Here is an 18142-nt window from a genome sequence, read left to right as displayed (position 1 = left end):
CATTCAAAATAGATTTCTTATCTGACACACTTCCTGTCCTTTATAGGGAGGAAACTACTACGGCTCTAGCTTGCTGGAGGAAATAAGACTCACTTACGAGGGATTCTTAAGGGACTGCATTGTGTTTGTTCTTTTAAAATACATGTTCCTCTTACAACCGAAAACGAAGGTCCTAGTAGCCTACTGATGGGCTATGTGAATGAAGGCCGAAAATTTAAAGGCGAACTGATAAATCCATCTGACATGAATGAACTGAGTAGCATCACCTCGGTGTTTCATGTGCTGTGCTTCTGTGTCAATTAAGCGAGCCCTCTTCATGCGACATAGGCCCTATCATATATTTTAATATCTTACATCTTCTTGCAACTGTGTGCTTCGGCTCAGGCGTGGGGCAGAGGACTCATAACTCATGTAAGTCCAGAAGTCTAAGTCAGACTCAGATAGGCCAAACACACCTCTATTCACATGTTATGTATGACACCTCAAATATGTAGACATGTGACCAAGGGTAGGGTTGATAAGAGGGTAGGTATGAGCAATATGCAAGAGTTTGTAATGTAACTTACCCAATATCTTCAAAGTAGGCTAGTCTACATTTCCTAATGGAACGTTTTCACCCTAAAACGATCTGCATATTTGCCTACTTGTAATTCAGCGGTCGTGACTAATCGATTGCCTAGGCTATTTAATTAGAGCATATGGTACTTAACATGAGTGTTTTTACATCATGGGCAGTACAGTAGCATATATTAAACTATAGATAAGAGGCCTATTTACATCTTTGCTAATGGGGTATAGCGCTCCTAATGTCGTTGTAAGCAGAGCTATAAAATGACAATAAAGCCCAATTTTTCAGTTCTTTCTGTAAAGGATGTTGGCGTTTACGTTTACACTGCCCTCTGCTGTTATAGAGGAACACAGGGGGAAACTTCCCAAACAAAACAAAATGTTTTGCTGGGGTGTTGGAAAATGTTGCCATCAAGTCTGTCGATGTTGTGGGTGATGATTCCGCATGGCATGGGAACGTAAGAGACAGGAAAACAATGTCTGACCACTGTTTTTTTCCTTTCTTGAAATGTCTTAATTCCTCCAAAATCCACATCCAATCACACATACGCTTCTTGTTCCCGCCCCTCAACACAGATTTGTACAAAGTGACAGCTGCAATTTTAGTCACGCGCGTTGAACATGGAGCACAGAAACTTCAACTTACTCCTGGCCACAGACTCGTACAAGGTGAGTGCACAGGATTGAACTAGGGGCCAGTGGCGTATCTAGTCAACCATTGTACACTATCTTAAAGTTAGTAAAGCACATCAACTGGATTCGTTTTCTTGCTAAATCCATGGTTGATTGAGGTCTAGATATCAAAAGTGAAAGTGTAACTATTAAATTATGGTATAGGCTACTCTGCATGTTTTATTTGAAGGTCAGCTTCATAAACATACTGCAACAATACTCAAAACCCCATTTATGTATTAGATGTTTTACAGTACCATATTGTAGCTTATAACCTGCCAACAAATGAGCTTTTCTGTGATTTAGGACAAACTGACTTTGGCATTAACGTTTGTGAATGATTGTTCACCTGCAAGACTATCTTCTATATACCAACCCATTTCAGGAATTAGAAACCCTGACCCTCCCCTCCAATGAGAACAGTCAGTGTTTCAATCCGTTTCTCTTTTGTTTTCCTGTAATCTCCTCTAATCAGACTGGGACTGTGTCAATTAAATTGCCTCAGTGCCCACCCTCTTATAGCAGTAGAACAGGGAGCGGCTGGTGTAGACTGACATTAGAGAACACATTCCTTTGGGGTAAAGTGAGGTAAGGAGAAGGGTACCGCCAGTGAATCAAAGGTCAAGTCACAGACGTAGCTCTAGGCCATGCACTGGTGATGCCTTGCCAAAAACCCTTGATGACTATGCGGCCATTAGATCCAGGGGGAGTCTGTTATCGTTTATATTATATCACTTTAGCTTACATTGTTGTTGTATTACAATGTGATTAACTGTATTTGTATTTGTGTTACATTTCAGGTCTCACATTATAAGCAATATCCACCCAACACTAGTAAAGTGTACTCCTACTTTGAGTGCCGCGCAAAGAACACAGATTCCACCAAGAGCCCGATAGAGAGATATGACAAAACTGTATTCTACGGACTTCAGTATATTCTCCAAAGATATCTCAAAGGTAACATGATGACATTATTGATACATACAGGGTCTTGTTGACCAAGAGAGTCAGAATGATACACTCAGCCTTATTGTACAATAGATTTGCATTTCACAATACACAACACATTCAGACTTTACAAACGTCTGTTGGAATATCTGCAAATCAGCTCAAGCTTAATGCTGTACTACACTTGTTTTTTTCTTTCAATAGTCCTACTTCACACTCATGTATTTACTTTCCTCTCCAAATTATGTGAAACATTAACCTCTACTGTATTCTCAGGGAAGGTAGTGACACTAGAGAAGATCAGAGAGGCAAAAGAAGTGTACCAGGAACACTTTCAGGACGATTTGTTCAATGAGCAAGGCTGGAAATACATTTTGGAGGTAAGAGGCATTTAGGATCGTAGTCGTCTGTGGCTTTGTGTTGGGATTTAAATGGATTTGGATAAAGACAATGTCTTCTCAAGTGATCCTTGTGTTTGTGTGGCATTTCAGAAGTATGACGGCCACCTCCCCATTGAGATCAAGGCTGTGCCAGAGGGGAGTGTGATTCCTCGGGGGAATGCCCTCTTCACTGTGGAGAGTACAGACCCACAGTGCTACTGGCTCACCAACTGGGTGGAGGTCAGAGCAATAAAACACTGTCTGCTCTATGTTTCGAAGTCATTTTTATGTGGCTGCCCGATCTACTTCCTGTTTTAAATCAAACCCCTCACCTCATACTCTATCTACAAAGCTATGTACACATAGCATTAACTGTACGTTATGTACTTTTCTAGAAGAGGTATGACATTGCATTATGGTATTATCATCAACACATCTCTCTTCATTATCTCCTTCCCAGACGATCCTGGTACAGATATGGTACCCAATCACAGTGGCTACAAACTCCAGAGAGCAGAAGAAAATCCTGGCCAAGTACCTGCTGCAGACATCAGGAAGCCTCAAGGACCTGGAGTATAAACTGCATGACTTTGGCTACAGGGGAGTCTCTTCTCAAGAGGTGATGCCTTTAGTATGCTGTACATAAAAGTAAATAGTAGCAATTGACACAAACTGTCACACAGTATTTTGATTGTGACATTTTTCTTGTAAGTAATTTAAAATTAAACCAAAGGGTTCCAATTTTATTTTGTACACCTAGAGCCTTGTTTCTTATTTAATATCAAAGGAAAAAATGAGATAATTCCAGGACTATTTCATGTTTGAGCATGAGTAGCCTCAGACTTTATTTATTCTGTTTTATTTCAGAGTGCTGGCATTGGAGCATCTGCACATTTGGTCAACTTCAAAGGCACTGACACTATAGCAGGCATCTGTGTCATTAAGAAGTATTATGGCTCCAAGGATCCTGTGTCGGGATTCTCTGTGCCAGCAGCAGAGCACAGGTAGTAAAGAGACGCAGGTAGCACAGATACGTTCAAGTAATTCATTTAATCAAATGACATAAGTACAGTGGCACACACACATGCTCTTGCGCCCTCTTTTGATTTGTGGTTGGTATTACACTGTTCTTTAGTGTCCTTAAAAAAAATACATTCAAAACCAATCTTGTATTCCCAGCACCATCACTGCCTGGGGAAAGGATCACGAGAGAGAGGCCTTTGAGCACATAGTGCGACAGTTCCCCTCGGTGCCTGTGTCCATCGTCAGCGACAGTTATGACATCTACAATGCCTGTGAGAATATCTGGGGGAAGGACCTGAGGGCCCTCATTGAGACTCGCAGTCCTGATGCACCGCTAATCATCCGACCAGATTCAGGAGACCCCTTACAAACAGTGCTCAAGGTATTTTTAAATTTAATACACAAAGTATTGACAGTTGGTCTTGGGAGTACAACCTACTGTGCATAGCATGTTATGGTCATAGCCGTGTCAAATGTTGTGCTCCTTTAGTCTCCCTCTGCCTTCATTCCCCTGACTCAGGCAACTGAACCCAGCTCATGAACACAACTTTATCTCGCTAGCTAGTCTCTCAAATAAAATGCTGCAGTCAGTTCCAGTTGCCACAATTCCCCTCTTTGCATTCCTTAAACATGCACTATATTTTTCTTGTTTGTTCCAAGATTTTGGAGATTTTGGGAAAAAGGTTTAATTTGACAGAGAACAGCAGAGGGTACAAGGTGTTGCCCCCTTACATCCGAGTAATCCAGGGGGACGGGGTTGACATCCACACTCTTCAGGAGGTACTCAGTCTACCCCACTACCCCCTTACTTCACGTTTAAACTCTTTGGTACTGCATTATCCCAGTGTGGAAAGAGCAGAATTAACTAATTCTTATTCATTTCTCATTCAGATAGTGGAGGGGATGAAACGGCATAGATGGAGCATTGAGAACATTGGCTTTGGGTCAGGTGGTGCCCTGCTCCAGAAGTTGACCAGAGACAAGCTCAACTGCTGCTTCAAATGCAGCTATGTCGTGACCAACGGCCTTGGAGTAAGTCCATCAATGTCATACAGCTTTTTGAGCTTCTATAAGTACACTGGTAGCAATGTATAAATTATATTGTTGTATTGTTTTGATACAGGTGAACGTTTTCAAGGACCCAGTGGCAGACCCTAATAAAAGGTCAAAGAAAGGTCGTTTGTCACTGCACAAAACACAGGAAGGAGACTTTGTAACCCTAGAAGAGGGGAAGGGGGACTTGGAGGAGTATGGTGCTGTAAGTACTCTGTTACCTAATTAGAAAGTGTTTTTTTTACCAAGCCATGAGGTGCATTCGATTCAATACAAAAATAATTGAAGACTTTCATTTGACCATGTTGTGTAGGATAAATATTGACCTCATTACAGTATTTATCATTTAACATATATTTTACTTTTCCCAGGACCTGCTCCACACAGTTTTTCGAAATGGCTTAATATTAAAGACATACACTTTTGATGAGGTGCGAGACAATGCTAAGCTTAAGGACAGTGAGCTGGATAAGTCTGGATGACTGATACGGTCACTTAAACTACACAAGAAGATTCAAAAGGACCTGAATCCCCACTTGACATATTAAGATGTTTGAATGTTCTTAGAATTAAAAAAGCATTTCTAGTAATTGTTTTCAAATTTGTGATAGTTTATCTGCCACAATTAGATTAAAAGCATTTATAACATGCTTACTTGGGTAAGGTCTTATTTTCTTTGTTTTTTGCTCTGTATAGAGCATTTTCTTTTCATCTTCTCAATTTCTTGTTGATTAAGTTTCTGTTGGTATTTTTTTTAATCTATTATATAACCTTATGCTGATTTGTAAATTAAGTGTTTCCATAATATTGTTATTGACACCTTTTAATAAAACAAAATTGTAATAATAACATTTTTCATGTACCCGTTTTTTTACGTTTTCAGCATTACACCTACGGTAGAGGAAATACCTGTAATAAACAATAATAATAAATTCAAACAAGAGCATGTTGCTGTTTCTTTTTGCAGTATACAGATATTACAAATACAGTAGCAAAGGAGCATAAAAGGTATGCGAAAGGCAAATATTGTCTTAGTGTTTTTTTATCAACCTCTCAGGAGAGATAGCAGCGTTACTCTGAGCAACACTCAACACCAGTTTAGTGAAATCTAGATAAGCTGTACCGTTACCAAGTCACACACATTCTATAAAGATGAAGCTGATAAATCAAGCCACAAGATACACAAACTGTTCCCATGCAATCATCATCACGTTGATGACGTTCACTAACCGTCTCTGGAGGAGGGGACCCCTCACTGAATTGCTCCTCCCAAGGTTTCTTCCATTTTTTCTCCTCTAGTGAGTTTTTATGGGAGTTATTCCTTGTCTTCCTTGAGGGTTTAGGTTGGTTGAGGGGCAGTTCTATGGGCGTTTGTGAAGCCCTCTGTGACATTGCTTGTAAAAAGGGCTATACAAATAAATGTTGATTTTATTTGATATTCTCTACCCTGGTTTTCAATTTAGAAGTGAAATCCCAACAGTTTCTTTAACACTAGTGAAACAAGACAACAAACTCAAAATGTTTTTCACTGCAAACACAATTCACTGTTTATTCATGCGTTGAATTATTGATAGCATTGAAGTGTTGCATTTTTTCAGTGGCACACATGTCATTTTGGTGAATGTAGGAATGGAAGATCAGTATTAGACCTCAGAAATATTATGGACTTCAATTGCCACACCTCTGGCTGACTGGGCAGATGATGAAGCGGACTGTCCTGATCTCATGTTTAGCAACTGGGATCCTCTGGGGATGTGTCTAAGCTCCTGAGACACCCTTCCCTCAGCCTCACTCCTGCTCTGCAATAGGTCAGTGTCAGCCCTCCCAAAAGGTGATTGGCCGGGGCCTGAGTGGTCCTGCTGACTGGTGGACATCTCCGAGATTACCAAGGTGCTGCTTTCGGGTTGTGGTCGAGACTCTACCACATCGCCACTGTCCTTCCAGCGTCTGGCTCCTGACTTGCTGTTGTATTCATACACACGCTTTGTGACTGAAACCAAAGCACACACGAATCAGTCAAGCTTTTCTTTTATAAACAAGAAACAAAAAAAAGGAAATAAACATTTACCAGGGTCGACTTCCTCTCCATCAAACACAGTGTTGAACTTGGTCACCTCCTACAAAAGAGCACGTTATGACGATTGTATCAAAACAACTGGGATATTTTAGCGTCAGCTAGGCTGTGAACTCACCTCTAGGATTACTTTTTTGGGAGGTGCTGTCAAATGTACAGTCATGCATTAGACAGGTTTTTCCACAGGTTGAAGTCATTTGATGATTAACTGGTGTGTTGCTTACACAAAATGATTCCCCTCTTACCTGTCTTTGGAATGCTGTATCTCACAAAAACAGAAGAAAACGAGTCACTTCTTAATGAGGAGACCTCTCCTTACACTGACCAAATGTCTGTGAATCTTTCAGAAATCCTCTATTGGGGAGATGGATAGTATGTCGTACTCACAGGACTTCCTTGTGCTCCGCTGGGAGGCGTCGGCAGCAGGTGCACTCCTTGGTGGAGAGCCACTTCCCCAGATGGTACAGCAGACACGCTAGGAGCCCCAGCAGGAGCATGGCACCCAGGGCAATGATAAACCACACATACCAGTCCTGCATGCTGAACGAGTTCTCAGTAATATGGATGTATGTGACGCGAGGCTACAAGAGGCGCACAGCACACAACCCTGGTCTTTGCATTGTACCAGTGTATCGTTTAAGGAATTACAAGGTGAATTCATTAGAATGATCAACGCATCTTTATGATTATTGAAGGTAAAAAATGAAATAAAAGTTTACATACAGTGGTTGTGGTGATGATGGTGGTGAGATCAGGGTCCACCACAGCAATGTTGATGATGATGGTGCCAGTCTGAGTCGGTCCCCGATCCCTCAGGTTCCCATCTGAGACCAGCACAGTCAGGCTGTACTGCCACACCTGATCCAGGCCACTCTCAAAGTCAAAGGGCTCCCTCAAGAGAAGCCGTGTGACGTTAGTGCCCGATGCATGGGAGAAGACAAAGTGATTGTTCAGGTTGCTGGCCCCTGGGGAACATGAGGAACGTTTAAGAAGAACGTAGCAATGCAGTGATTATCTCATAACTTCATTGAATGAACTGTGTGCATTCCCATCTTCACGGTGGGTCTACTGAGTATCATTCAGATCATGGCGTCAGGTGACCTGAGATGGAGTAGATGAAGGAGGTGGGTGGAGAATCTTTGTCTGTGCAGGACAGGATGAAGCCCTGGATATTGGTGCCGATCTTAAGGTCTTTGGGGACAACCAGGTTGGTCTTATTGGGGCTACACAAGGGAGGCTCATCGTTGGCCTCTATGATGTTGATGGTGACCTAAGAAAGAGACACACACAGACTCAAACGCTTAGGGTGCGACCATGCCTCTGCTCTGTGGTCACGCAGGTGTCTAAATGGCATTTTTCATGCCGCCTCTGGTGTGGTTTGCGGAGATTACGCCACGGAGAAAGTAGTTGTTTAATGATTCAATCATGACACCCACATGATGGCGCTAGTGTCACTGACTTCTGGATAAAGTGGGGTGAGCAAGAGACCAAATCATTTTCATTTTGCCGTTAGAGTAGCCAGGAGCCTTAGACGATATCCTGGGGGGGCGGGGGGGGGTTGGACAATGCGCCCTGTCTTACTTGTGTACGTGTATACGGAAGTCATTTAACTGCTATGCCATCTGCGTACCGTGGCGGTAGCACTGAGGGGTCTGATGGGGTCTCCATCCACGGCTCGGATAAGGAGAGTGTGGATCGTCGTTGGAGTCTCGTAGTCTGGTCTGGTAAACAAAATAATGCGTCCCAGCTTGGGGTCCAAGTAGAAGATTTTGGACAGGCCGGCGCCGCCACCTCCAGAGATGATCGAGTAACTGACTGCAGTGGGTGGGAGGTCTTTGTCTGTAGCCATGACTGCTCCAATTACTGTCCCACCTGACGGCACAACCATGACCATAAAACTGTTATGTTTTATGGTTTATGTTGCTCGAGTTAACAACTGGAACATGTTATGAGCAGTGTGAAATGTCTGTTGTCTCTGTGTATTGCTTACTGTTGAGAAGTTCAGAGACATTGTAGTGATATGATGTTGAGGTGAACTCAGGTGGAAACTCGTTAACAGGCGTCACTGTTACATACACAAACGCATTACCTGTAAGAGCCATGGGGGGATTTAAAGTCAAAATGAGCTGAGTCAGAGCAAAACTGCTAGAAACCTCCTGTTGCTGTATAAACCTGTGTGTGGGACGAGGGGGCTACTACCTTTTAGGGTGGTGTCATTCTTATCAACAGCATCAACTGACAGGCTGTATTCATTACCAACAAACAGGTTGCTGGGATCCTCAAAGTCAAGGTTTTCTGTGAGCTGTGCAGGGAATTACTTATAATGAATTACACAATACACAGTAAGCTAGTGATTGTCCATTTGAACACATACAGTCAGTATCTTACCACAACACGGTTGGAATCAGGCGGATCCAGAGCAAAGCGCAGGTTGCAGCCCAGGCAAGAGAGACCTGAGAACCGGGACTGAGTGAAGGCAGGCTCCACATCATTATCAGTACAGGTCACGGTGGTGATGAGGGCCCCCGCCTTCTCTGTCTCTGGAAGCTCCACCCTGGACACAGTCGCACAGGCAGGTAAGAACAACACAACAGACACGCAGAACAACACAATTGTTATGATCACAGCAAATACCTGAGACTGCACCGCTTCGCAGGCATCGAAGGCTTTCCTTCACGTTCTTAAATGTACTTTCTTACCACGACTCAAACAAACACTGGCGAGCCAACACATTTGTGTAGTAGGGCAGCATGTAGGCATGATGTCGCAGCTTGGAGGTTTCGTTGGAACTTTGGTCTCAAACTCACCTATCTGCACCTGGGAAGCAGACAGGAGGGTTGTCGTTGATGTCTGTGACGGTGACGGTCAGGGTGATGGAGTTAGAGACTGGGGGGCCAGGGGGCCTGTAGGTGGCAGTCACTGTGACAGATATGGTTGGGTTGTTTCTCAGAGGGGCTATGTCACGGTCCATTCTGTTGGCAGTGGTCACCAAGCCCATATCTGAAAGGCGGGACATCAAAAACCCATTAATTACACATAGGGGCCTCACTTGATGTGCTTCCCGTGTGGTTGTGAGTTTCAAGCTCACCTCTGTGGATGGTGAGGTAGTTGTTGGGACTGATTGTATAGAAGACGAAACCGACATAAAAGGAGTCATCTGGGACGACTGCTGTAACGTTGGTGACAACAGATCCAGGACTCTGCTCCTCAGGGATGGTAAAATGAGTGATTTTACTGTGAAAGGGTGTGATAAACATATTTTAATATACACCATGTGGGACAGAAGCAAATCCAAAATGTTATGCATTGAGGTGTACTTACTTTAGGAATATAGGTGTATAATCATTTCTGTTAATAATATTGATGACCAGTGTTCGGGACACTGTGTTTTTCGCATCACTCACTGATAGGTTGAAAGCATAACTGGAGAAGACAGAATTATTGTGCCATTTGTGTGGCGTTTCTTTTTTACAATTACGATGTACATGTACAAACCATTTACCTTCTGGGATCAGTCAGGTAGTTGAACTCCTTTGTTGTGATGAGGGATGCTGACAGAATGTTTAAACCAAATCCTGGGATTGGAGGATTCAGTGTAAACTATATACAAAACACAGAAACGTGTTCAGCTACACAATAACAATTTACACGATTCTCGACTAAGGATGGTTGTTAGAGGGTGTGAATATTTGAGTGAGTCGTACAGTCAAAGGCCTGTTCTCAGGGTCAGACACAGTGGGCACATAAATCTCTCCAGGGCTGGATCTCTCCAGAACATAGAGGACTGATCCTAGGAGAGAAATGTATTATGAGGAAACCACACTCTCGGATAGAACCAGTTAACAACTGATCCACATTCGTAAGTGCCAAGTTCAAATAGTACCCTTGTCTAGGAACACAGGAGGCTCATCCACATCAGTTAGGATCACTGTCAGTGTCTGAAGACCACCATCTCCTTTGTTATCCACAGCCAGGACTTGCAGAACAAAGTGGTTTGGCGTAGCCTCAAAATCCAGGTTGGCAGTCCCAGTTACAGACACCTACGATACATTTCGACCTGAAACGGTCAGAATCTCTTTGTATACAAACACTAATTAGATTTGTAATAGCGATTACCTTAGAAATAACAAAAATTCTCCCCAACTTACCCCTCCACAACTATGTTCTTGTTACTACAGTGCAGTACAAGTCTAACATCTGTGGAAAGATTATACGGTAGCAGTCTGGGAGCTCAACGCCTTACCTGGGCCTGGGTGGTGTTACGCATGGACACTAAAAAGGCATTGGTGAGAGGGTCAGAGTTCTGTATTCTGGGATACCCTGATGCAATGCTAGCTCCTGGGGAAAGGACCACCTGGAAGCTGTAGATGACTGTGCCAGCCGGGCTGTTCTCTGCCAGGCTGACTGTACTGGGCAAACCGACGAATGACACGTCTGGTGTCAATCCTGAGAATGATAAACACATTTCAACTCATTTAGTAGGGACATTTACACATATTTGGCCATTTCCCACACTCAAGGTACAAGGTCAAATGAGAACAAGGCAACCGATCATTTAATGAGGCTTTTTTTAAACAGAAAAGTAAAGAAAACTCACCTTTTATTATCCATGAATACATGGTCAGACTTAGTAGCAATTTGAAATTCCCGTTGTCCATTCTCATCAAGTGTTCATAACCTGAACAGTGTTCAACAGCTCTGTTGACCTCATATTAAGTATCCTGTAAAACCTTGTTTGTACTGTGAGATCAGACCACACATCTCACAGGTTGCCCTGCAGAATGTGTTGCCAAGGGTCCTGTTGGTAGATACCACACTGGTCATCCAGCCGTAGTGATTAGTCATACCAACTGTAACAGGTTGTTTCCTGTATGCTTATCAGAAGATAAAAAACAAGGCTTTCACAGCCCTGCTTATCTGAGCAAGATCAACACACTCAAGAGTTAACAATAGTGTATGAAGTCATATCTAAGGTTTGTGGAATTGCACACCATATTCACAATTTCATTTCTTACATTTATTTCCCACATGGTATCAGACCAGTTTATCTGTGCCCTTCAGAATACATGTTTTACTGACCTCTAGTGGCAAATTCATAATCTATAGAAATAAAGCACATGCAGTTTTTCCAAGAAACATTTATTGGAGCAAACTACAGGATTGTTCTTTCTGTAGACAGGTCAGTTAAATATTAACAAATTTACAATCATGAGGAATGTAAAAAAACAAAAAACAAACAAAAACACAAGCCTTAAAAAACCCCCGCCTCAGGGAGCCCCCCCCCAGAGTGCCAGTTGGCTCCAGCTGGCGTCTTGCTGTGACTCTGCTCTCGCTGTGACTGCTCCAGGTAAGGTCCACCTCCAGTGCCCTCATTCAGTGCCTCATAACTCATCTTTGTCAGTTATCTGGAAAAGGAGAACAGAGAATTACTTTAGACACAAGCGCACAAGAGCCAAGACTGCTAAGCCGGCATCACAATTTGATCAAACGTTTGTCGAGCAATTCTGTGCCCTTACCGTTTCTTCTTCTTCCTCATCCAGTACTTCCTCCTCTTCCTCCGCCTCTTCCTCAGCAACCTCTTCAGGCTCCTCCTCCTCCGGCTCCTCCTCCACCTGCAGAACCCACAGATTAGCACAAACAGTTCCTCACGGACAGTTGGTCAACGTGTTCCAACGGCATCTCCTGAGTGTGGGCGACTTACATTACATTTAGTCATTTAGAAGACGCTCTTATCCAGAGCAACTTACAGTAAGTACAGGGACATTCCCCCCAAAACAAGTAGGGTGAAGTGCCTTACTCAAGGACACGTCATTTGACACGGCCGGGAATCGAACCAGTAACCTTGTGATTACTAGCCCGATTCTCTAACCGCTCAACCACCTGACTTGCCTGCTCCTCCAGGTCCACGTTCATGCTGAGCCGCAGCATGCGCTCTATCCTCTCCCCGTAGGCCTTGGTGTCGGCCAGCTGGAAGCCCGAGCGCAAGGTGGCCGTCTCAAACAGCACCACGGCCAGGTCTGAGGCCGTCTGGTCCTCAGGATTCTCCTACAACCACACACACACAAACGCTTTGGCAGTTGTTCAGCTTAGCTGCTTTTCAACAGAAAAGCATGGAGTTCATTAGTGTTATAAGCATCATTTCACTGTATAATGAAGTGATTACTTACAGTAACTCGCTTCAGCATCTGTTTGATGAGAGGGTGCTTGGGGTTGATTTCTAATGTTTTCTTCTGGCTTGCATAATAACTGGAGAGGGAGAGAGAGAGGGAGCACAATACTAGATTAGTGAAAAGCTGAACAAAATGAGGCCGTTAACACCCGAGCCTACAAAGGAAAGCTTAGACTAGTCAAATTGCAACAAAACCAAGCAGTCGTCACTCACTTTGTGGAGATATCTTTCCCTGTCTGGTAGGCCTGGGCCTTCATGATCCTCTCCATGTTTCCTGACCAGCCGTACTGACTGGCTACCAGGGCACAGGGGGAGTTAGTCAGCCTCTGAGACAGAATGGCCTTCTCGATCTACAGAAACCAGGGAGCGCCAAATGAATACAAGTTAACAAACAGGATATTCAACCAGTCACCCCATTACCAACCCTTATCTGCCCTTTCCAAAAAAAAAAAAACAATCCTTGCAGATGTGAGGTTTCTGACTGGTGTCCCATGTCTATGACTGGTTTGGCCTCTAACCTGGTCTTTCAGTGCGTTCTCCTTCATCCAGGTGGTGAGGGGCTCAAACTCCTTCTCCATCGTCTCCCTGTTCTCTTTGGCCTTGTCGCTCTCGTTGAACTTGATGCCCTCCTTGGCCACGTTCTGGAAGCGCTTGCCGTCAAACTCGGGCAAGGCCTGGACGCAGTACTCGTCCACGGGCTCGGTCAGGTAGATCACCTCGTAGCCCTTCTTCAGCAGGCGCTCCACGAAGGGAGAGGACTCGGCCTGGAGCGGGGAACACAGCAAGATTCTGTGTGAACCTAAAGCAAGGAGCAGATGCCCCGCCCCTCCCCTCAAAGCAAAACGCCGTAGCTTCTGGAACCATTTCTCTGCAGGTCGATAAATAAAACCCCTTAAGCCTCTGAGCTCCACAGGTTCCTTCAAGCATACCTCCTTCCTGCTGGTTCCAGCCATGAAGTAGATCTTGTCCTGCTTGTCCTTCATGCGCTCCACGTACTGCTCCAGGCTGGCCAGCACCGTGTCGCTGCTGGAGGTCTGGAAGCGCAGCAGCTTGGCCAGACGGGTCCTGTTGGAGTGGTCCTCGATCACCCCCAGCTTGATGTTGGTGCCAAACTCCTTCCAGAACTTCTCGTTGTACTGCTCCTCTGCGATCTTCTTGATCATGTCCAGGGTCTTGCGCACCAGCTTCTTACGGATGACCTAAAACGGAGAAGAGGCGGTTGGAGAGGGCCTTGCACTTCAGGAACCTTGCAATTGATTTTGTGACGCAAACAGCCGGATTCCAGGGTGGGTTCCTGTTCGGTGAGCCTCCTTACCTTGAGGAGTTTGTGCTGCTGCAGGGTCTCTCTGGACACGTTCAGGGGAAGGTCATCAGAGTCAACCTGTTCAAACAGCATCATTAAGCATCAGAGAGGGGTCTTGCCTTGGAGAATTAACAAAAATGCATATTCCCAGTTCCTAAACAACGGTTCTGCCATTTCTTGAAGTTTCACTCACCACTCCCTTGACAAAGTTCAGATATTTGGGCATCATGTCATTGAAGTCATCCGTGATGAACACTCTCCTGACAAACAGCTACAAGAGACAGACATTTTATATGATGGATTTGAGCAAATGCATTCAATAACTACATTGAATTCAGCTGTGTTATGAAAGAACATTCTCCATAATAACTACCTTGATGAAGTCGTTCTTCTTGGTGCCGTACTCGTCAAACATGCCGCGTGGGGCAGCGGCAGGCACAAAGAGGATGGACTTAAAGGTGACTTCACCCTCAGCGGTGAAGTGGATGTGGGAGAGAGGCTCATCACTGTCCTGGGGAGGGGGGGAAGGAGGGAGGGAGGTCAGTTACTGCCTGCCTTTGGTACTTCAAAAACCTACTCAACTTCAATAACACAACATGATTAAAATCATCAATACGCCTACCTTGGAGAAGGTTTTATAGAAAGCCTTGTATTCATCTTCCTCCACTTCCTTGGCTGGCCTTTGCCAGATAGGTTTGATGTCATTCATCAGCTCCCAGTCCCAAACGGTCTTCTCAACCTGAAAGAAACCAGCTGATTAGCATTCCAAAACACAATACAGTTCTTGGTGGTAAAGGAACAAAATGTCATTTTATTTCATTGACAGTACCTTTTTGGTCTTAGGTTTGTCCTTATCCTCCTCCTCTTCCTCCACCTCCACCTCTTCCTCATTGGCATCCTTCTCAGCTTCCTCCTCTGCATCCTCATCCATGGGCTCCTCCACAGTCTCAGTCTACAAAAGGGAATGAGGAATGAGGAACTGCCACCAGATCAAAAGCCTAGAAATGGAGCACTGTTTTTGTACGGTGATTAAATAAAAAAAATCCTACCTTGCTGGCCCAGACATAGATGGGGAAGTTGATGAACTGGGAGTATTTCCTCACAAGGTTCTTAATGGTCTCCAGCTCAAGGTAGTCTGAGGCCTCTTCTTTCATGACCAACCTGGAAGATCAAAAGGCACCCTTCAAAAGACTGGCCTGGTACATTGTGACCACCAGGCTACTGTATCAGAGGAATAAATAAGGAGCTGTTTTCTGTCAGGCAGAATGTTGGAAAAAAAGTTCTGCCAGTGGGAAAGAGGAAGGAAGCTGATTCCACTCACGTGATGGTGGTTCCTCTGCCCAGGGTGTCCCCGCGGGGGTCTTCGATGACGGAGAACTCGTTGGAGTCGGACTCCCAGATGTGCTGGGTGCCGTTGTTGTGCTTCGATGACACGATGACCTTGTCAGCCACCAGGAAGGCGGAGTAGAAACCCACACCAAACTGGCCAATAAGCTCGGATGTGGACTGGCCCTCTGTCTGCATCTCATTCATCTTGCTGAGGAACTCGCTGGTGCCAGACTTGGCGATGGTGCCCAGATTCTTCACAAGATCCTCCTTGGTCATACCAATGCCTGTGTCAGTTATGTGGAGCATGTTCTTCTCTTTGTCCGACTGAGGATAAAGACACAAGTCAGCTTAGAGAGGAGCTCAATAGAGGCCTGCCTGGTGAAGAGGGAGCAGTACAGCAAACTTGAATAGGGGTCCCATCCATTTACCTTGATTTTGATGGTCAGCTCCTCGTTTGCATTTAGCGCATCTTCGTGGGTCAGTGACATCAGACGGATCTTGTCCAGGGCATCTGAAGCGTTGGAGATCAGCTCCCTAAGGAAGATCTAGACCCCAGCCAACAGGAAAATAAGTCAGCATCACCAATCCTGTAATCACATTGAGCAACTGACAGAGACAGTACCCTGGTGTCAACCCACCTCCTTATTCTTGTAGAGAGAGTTGATTATGAGCTTCATCATGCGATTGACCTCTGCCTGAAATACGTGTTTTTCCGACTTCTCACGGATCTCTTTGATCTGAGCTGCGTTCAGCCCATCCAGTTGGATGGCCTCCTCCTCCCTGTGTACACACACACAAAATTAGCTACAATAAAAATGAACAAGGATTACCTGCATCAATATCGCCTGATAACGACCACAGGGCTCATTGCTTCCTTGCTGGCTCGTAACAGTAGACAACCATTTTAACACAGGATGGTTTCCACAAACCCATGAAGAGACCCATATCATCTAGATTACTCAGTGTTGGCGTCATCATAAGCAATGTCATAATACACATTTAGCTGGGGTAGTTGGGGGCCTGTGTCACATCGATCTGTCAAAAGTTCTGTGATGTTGACACTGTACGGTCATGTAGCAGATTGAACCCTGTCTATGAACTTGAACCCAGTGTACATAAAACATCACAGACAGTAACTCCTAATTGTATCGAACAAATTCTACCACAATATGAACCGTAACCGTAACCTACCTTTGCACCACCTCATCATCCGTCTTGGACCCATCCCTGCTTTTACCAAGATCCTCCTCCATTGTCCCATCGATATCGAGTTCATCTTCTGCCCTAACAGATCCTGGGGGGGGAATGTCATAGATGCATTGAAGAAACACGGTGCGGTCATTACAGTTAATTTACTGTAAACCATCAGCATTCCAGTGCATAGCACATCGGGGACAATCAACGTTACAGTAACAAGATAGCAATGGGAAAGGTGGTTCTGAGTTGCACCGGCTATAGCTAGCAAGATAAGGAAACTTCCAGAAACACGCGAGGAACCAGCATAGCTAGCTTGTTAAAATGCTTTGTAACTACTGTACAAAGTCACTCACTAAATGGCAGGGCTGACTATGTCTACAGTAACCAGCTAAAAAATAAATCTAAAAAAACGTTCAGCTTGCTAACCTCGTAAACGGCTAGTTAGTGGAAAGATGCTAGCTGGTAATTTAAAAAAATCTATGCCTAGCTAGCCTTCCGGCTAGCGTTGACTTTATAGTGGCAAGCTAGAAAATCTCAGATACTCACCAAAAGTTAAGAGGGCACACAGAAGACCTAATACCCAAAGCCGTTTCATTTTGAGAAAATTATTAAACAGTTTCTTAACGCTTGCCTTCTGAGACAAAAGCCAGTGCACGCACTAAGAATGACAGGCTGCCTGTTTCTCAACCAAACCCCCCCTTAATTAAACCCCCTGAATCCACCAATGGCAGGACACCACGCACAAACCTCAGCCAATTGCAGGATAATCCACATGACATTTCTCCCAATCGAAGTTCTTCTGTACAACTTCATACATGAAAATCGTGGCTCGTGATCATTGGCTGAAGAATAAATATTCAGTCAATTTAGGATTGTGAAATAAATTATTGTTCAACCGTTGCTTTTGGTCAGTAAATTAAACAATTGTCATTGGCAGGTTGGTATACTGGACACGGATACTGAAAAAGCAACGGAAGAGTTTATAGATTAAGACTGACACAACTCTGCTAGTTTTCAGAATATTTTTATTCAGAATATTTTTCTGAAATCAGTCATCTGAAATAATAAGGTTATTTTCTTTTTTTCACGTAGAAACTGTGGCAACGTGAGTAGGTGAAAATTAGCACCCTGGGTGGATCAATTGTCTACTTTATCAAAATATTAAAGATGGCCTTATAGTTTGTCTCAGCCATGTATAAATGCTTATGAGAATAGCCCTTGTAAAAATAAAAATAAAAACATACAAAAACAAGAGTAGGAGATTCTTGAATTTGACATTTACCCAAACAGGTGTACGAGTTCATGGTTCAAGGAAAATTGTGAATTATGATTTACTTGCTGACATTGCGTTTGGAAACAGGTCAGGCTTTGCTGCCCTGTACCCTTTACTAGAGCGTGGTTCTCAAAGAAGATGCATAGGCTAATAA

At 44.1% G+C, this 18142-nt stretch overlaps 3 protein-coding genes across 3 annotated transcripts; 1 reads left to right on the top strand and 2 right to left on the bottom strand.

Annotated features, from left to right (window-relative positions):
* Nucleotides 1-1132: 1132 nt before the first annotated feature.
* On the top strand, nucleotides 1133-5510 carry LOC134021440 (nicotinamide phosphoribosyltransferase-like). The gene is made up of 11 exons (XM_062462290.1): nucleotides 1133-1236; nucleotides 2040-2196; nucleotides 2464-2567; nucleotides 2679-2807; nucleotides 3028-3186; nucleotides 3435-3571; nucleotides 3747-3972; nucleotides 4251-4370; nucleotides 4482-4622; nucleotides 4714-4848; nucleotides 5015-5510. The coding sequence occupies exons 1-11, from the start codon at nucleotides 1189-1191 to the stop codon at nucleotides 5123-5125; spliced, it is 1467 nt and encodes a 488-aa protein (XP_062318274.1). The 5' UTR covers nucleotides 1133-1188; the 3' UTR covers nucleotides 5126-5510.
* Nucleotides 5511-6286: 776 nt separating this feature from the next.
* On the bottom strand, nucleotides 6287-8755 carry LOC134020665 (cadherin-related family member 3-like). Its single transcript, XM_062460828.1, has 6 exons — nucleotides 8348-8755; nucleotides 7819-7987; nucleotides 7441-7682; nucleotides 7110-7298; nucleotides 6712-6760; nucleotides 6287-6633 (listed from the first exon to the last, which is right to left on the bottom strand). Exons 1-6 carry the CDS (start codon nucleotides 8609-8611, stop codon nucleotides 6287-6289), a joined length of 1260 nt encoding a protein of 419 aa, XP_062316812.1. The 5' UTR covers nucleotides 8612-8755.
* Nucleotides 8756-11838: 3083 nt separating this feature from the next.
* Nucleotides 11839-17420, bottom strand: LOC134021436 (endoplasmin-like). Its single transcript, XM_062462284.1, has 18 exons — nucleotides 17262-17420; nucleotides 16710-16812; nucleotides 16157-16298; nucleotides 15947-16063; nucleotides 15511-15842; nucleotides 15239-15350; nucleotides 15019-15141; nucleotides 14812-14928; nucleotides 14563-14700; nucleotides 14383-14460; nucleotides 14202-14267; nucleotides 13816-14085; nucleotides 13405-13650; nucleotides 13100-13236; nucleotides 12885-12963; nucleotides 12607-12762; nucleotides 12234-12329; nucleotides 11839-12122 (listed from the first exon to the last, which is right to left on the bottom strand). Exons 1-18 carry the CDS (start codon nucleotides 17308-17310, stop codon nucleotides 12099-12101), a joined length of 2385 nt encoding a protein of 794 aa, XP_062318268.1. The 5' UTR covers nucleotides 17311-17420; the 3' UTR covers nucleotides 11839-12098.
* Between the last annotated feature and the right edge of the window lie 722 nt (nucleotides 17421-18142).

The sequence above is a fragment of the Osmerus eperlanus genome, chromosome 5 (assembly GCF_963692335.1).
Source record: "Osmerus eperlanus chromosome 5, fOsmEpe2.1, whole genome shotgun sequence".
Taxonomy (NCBI): Eukaryota; Metazoa; Chordata; class Actinopteri; order Osmeriformes; family Osmeridae; genus Osmerus; species Osmerus eperlanus.
Note: the sequence above shows the minus strand (reverse complement) of the source record. Positions and strands in the feature narration are given on the sequence as shown.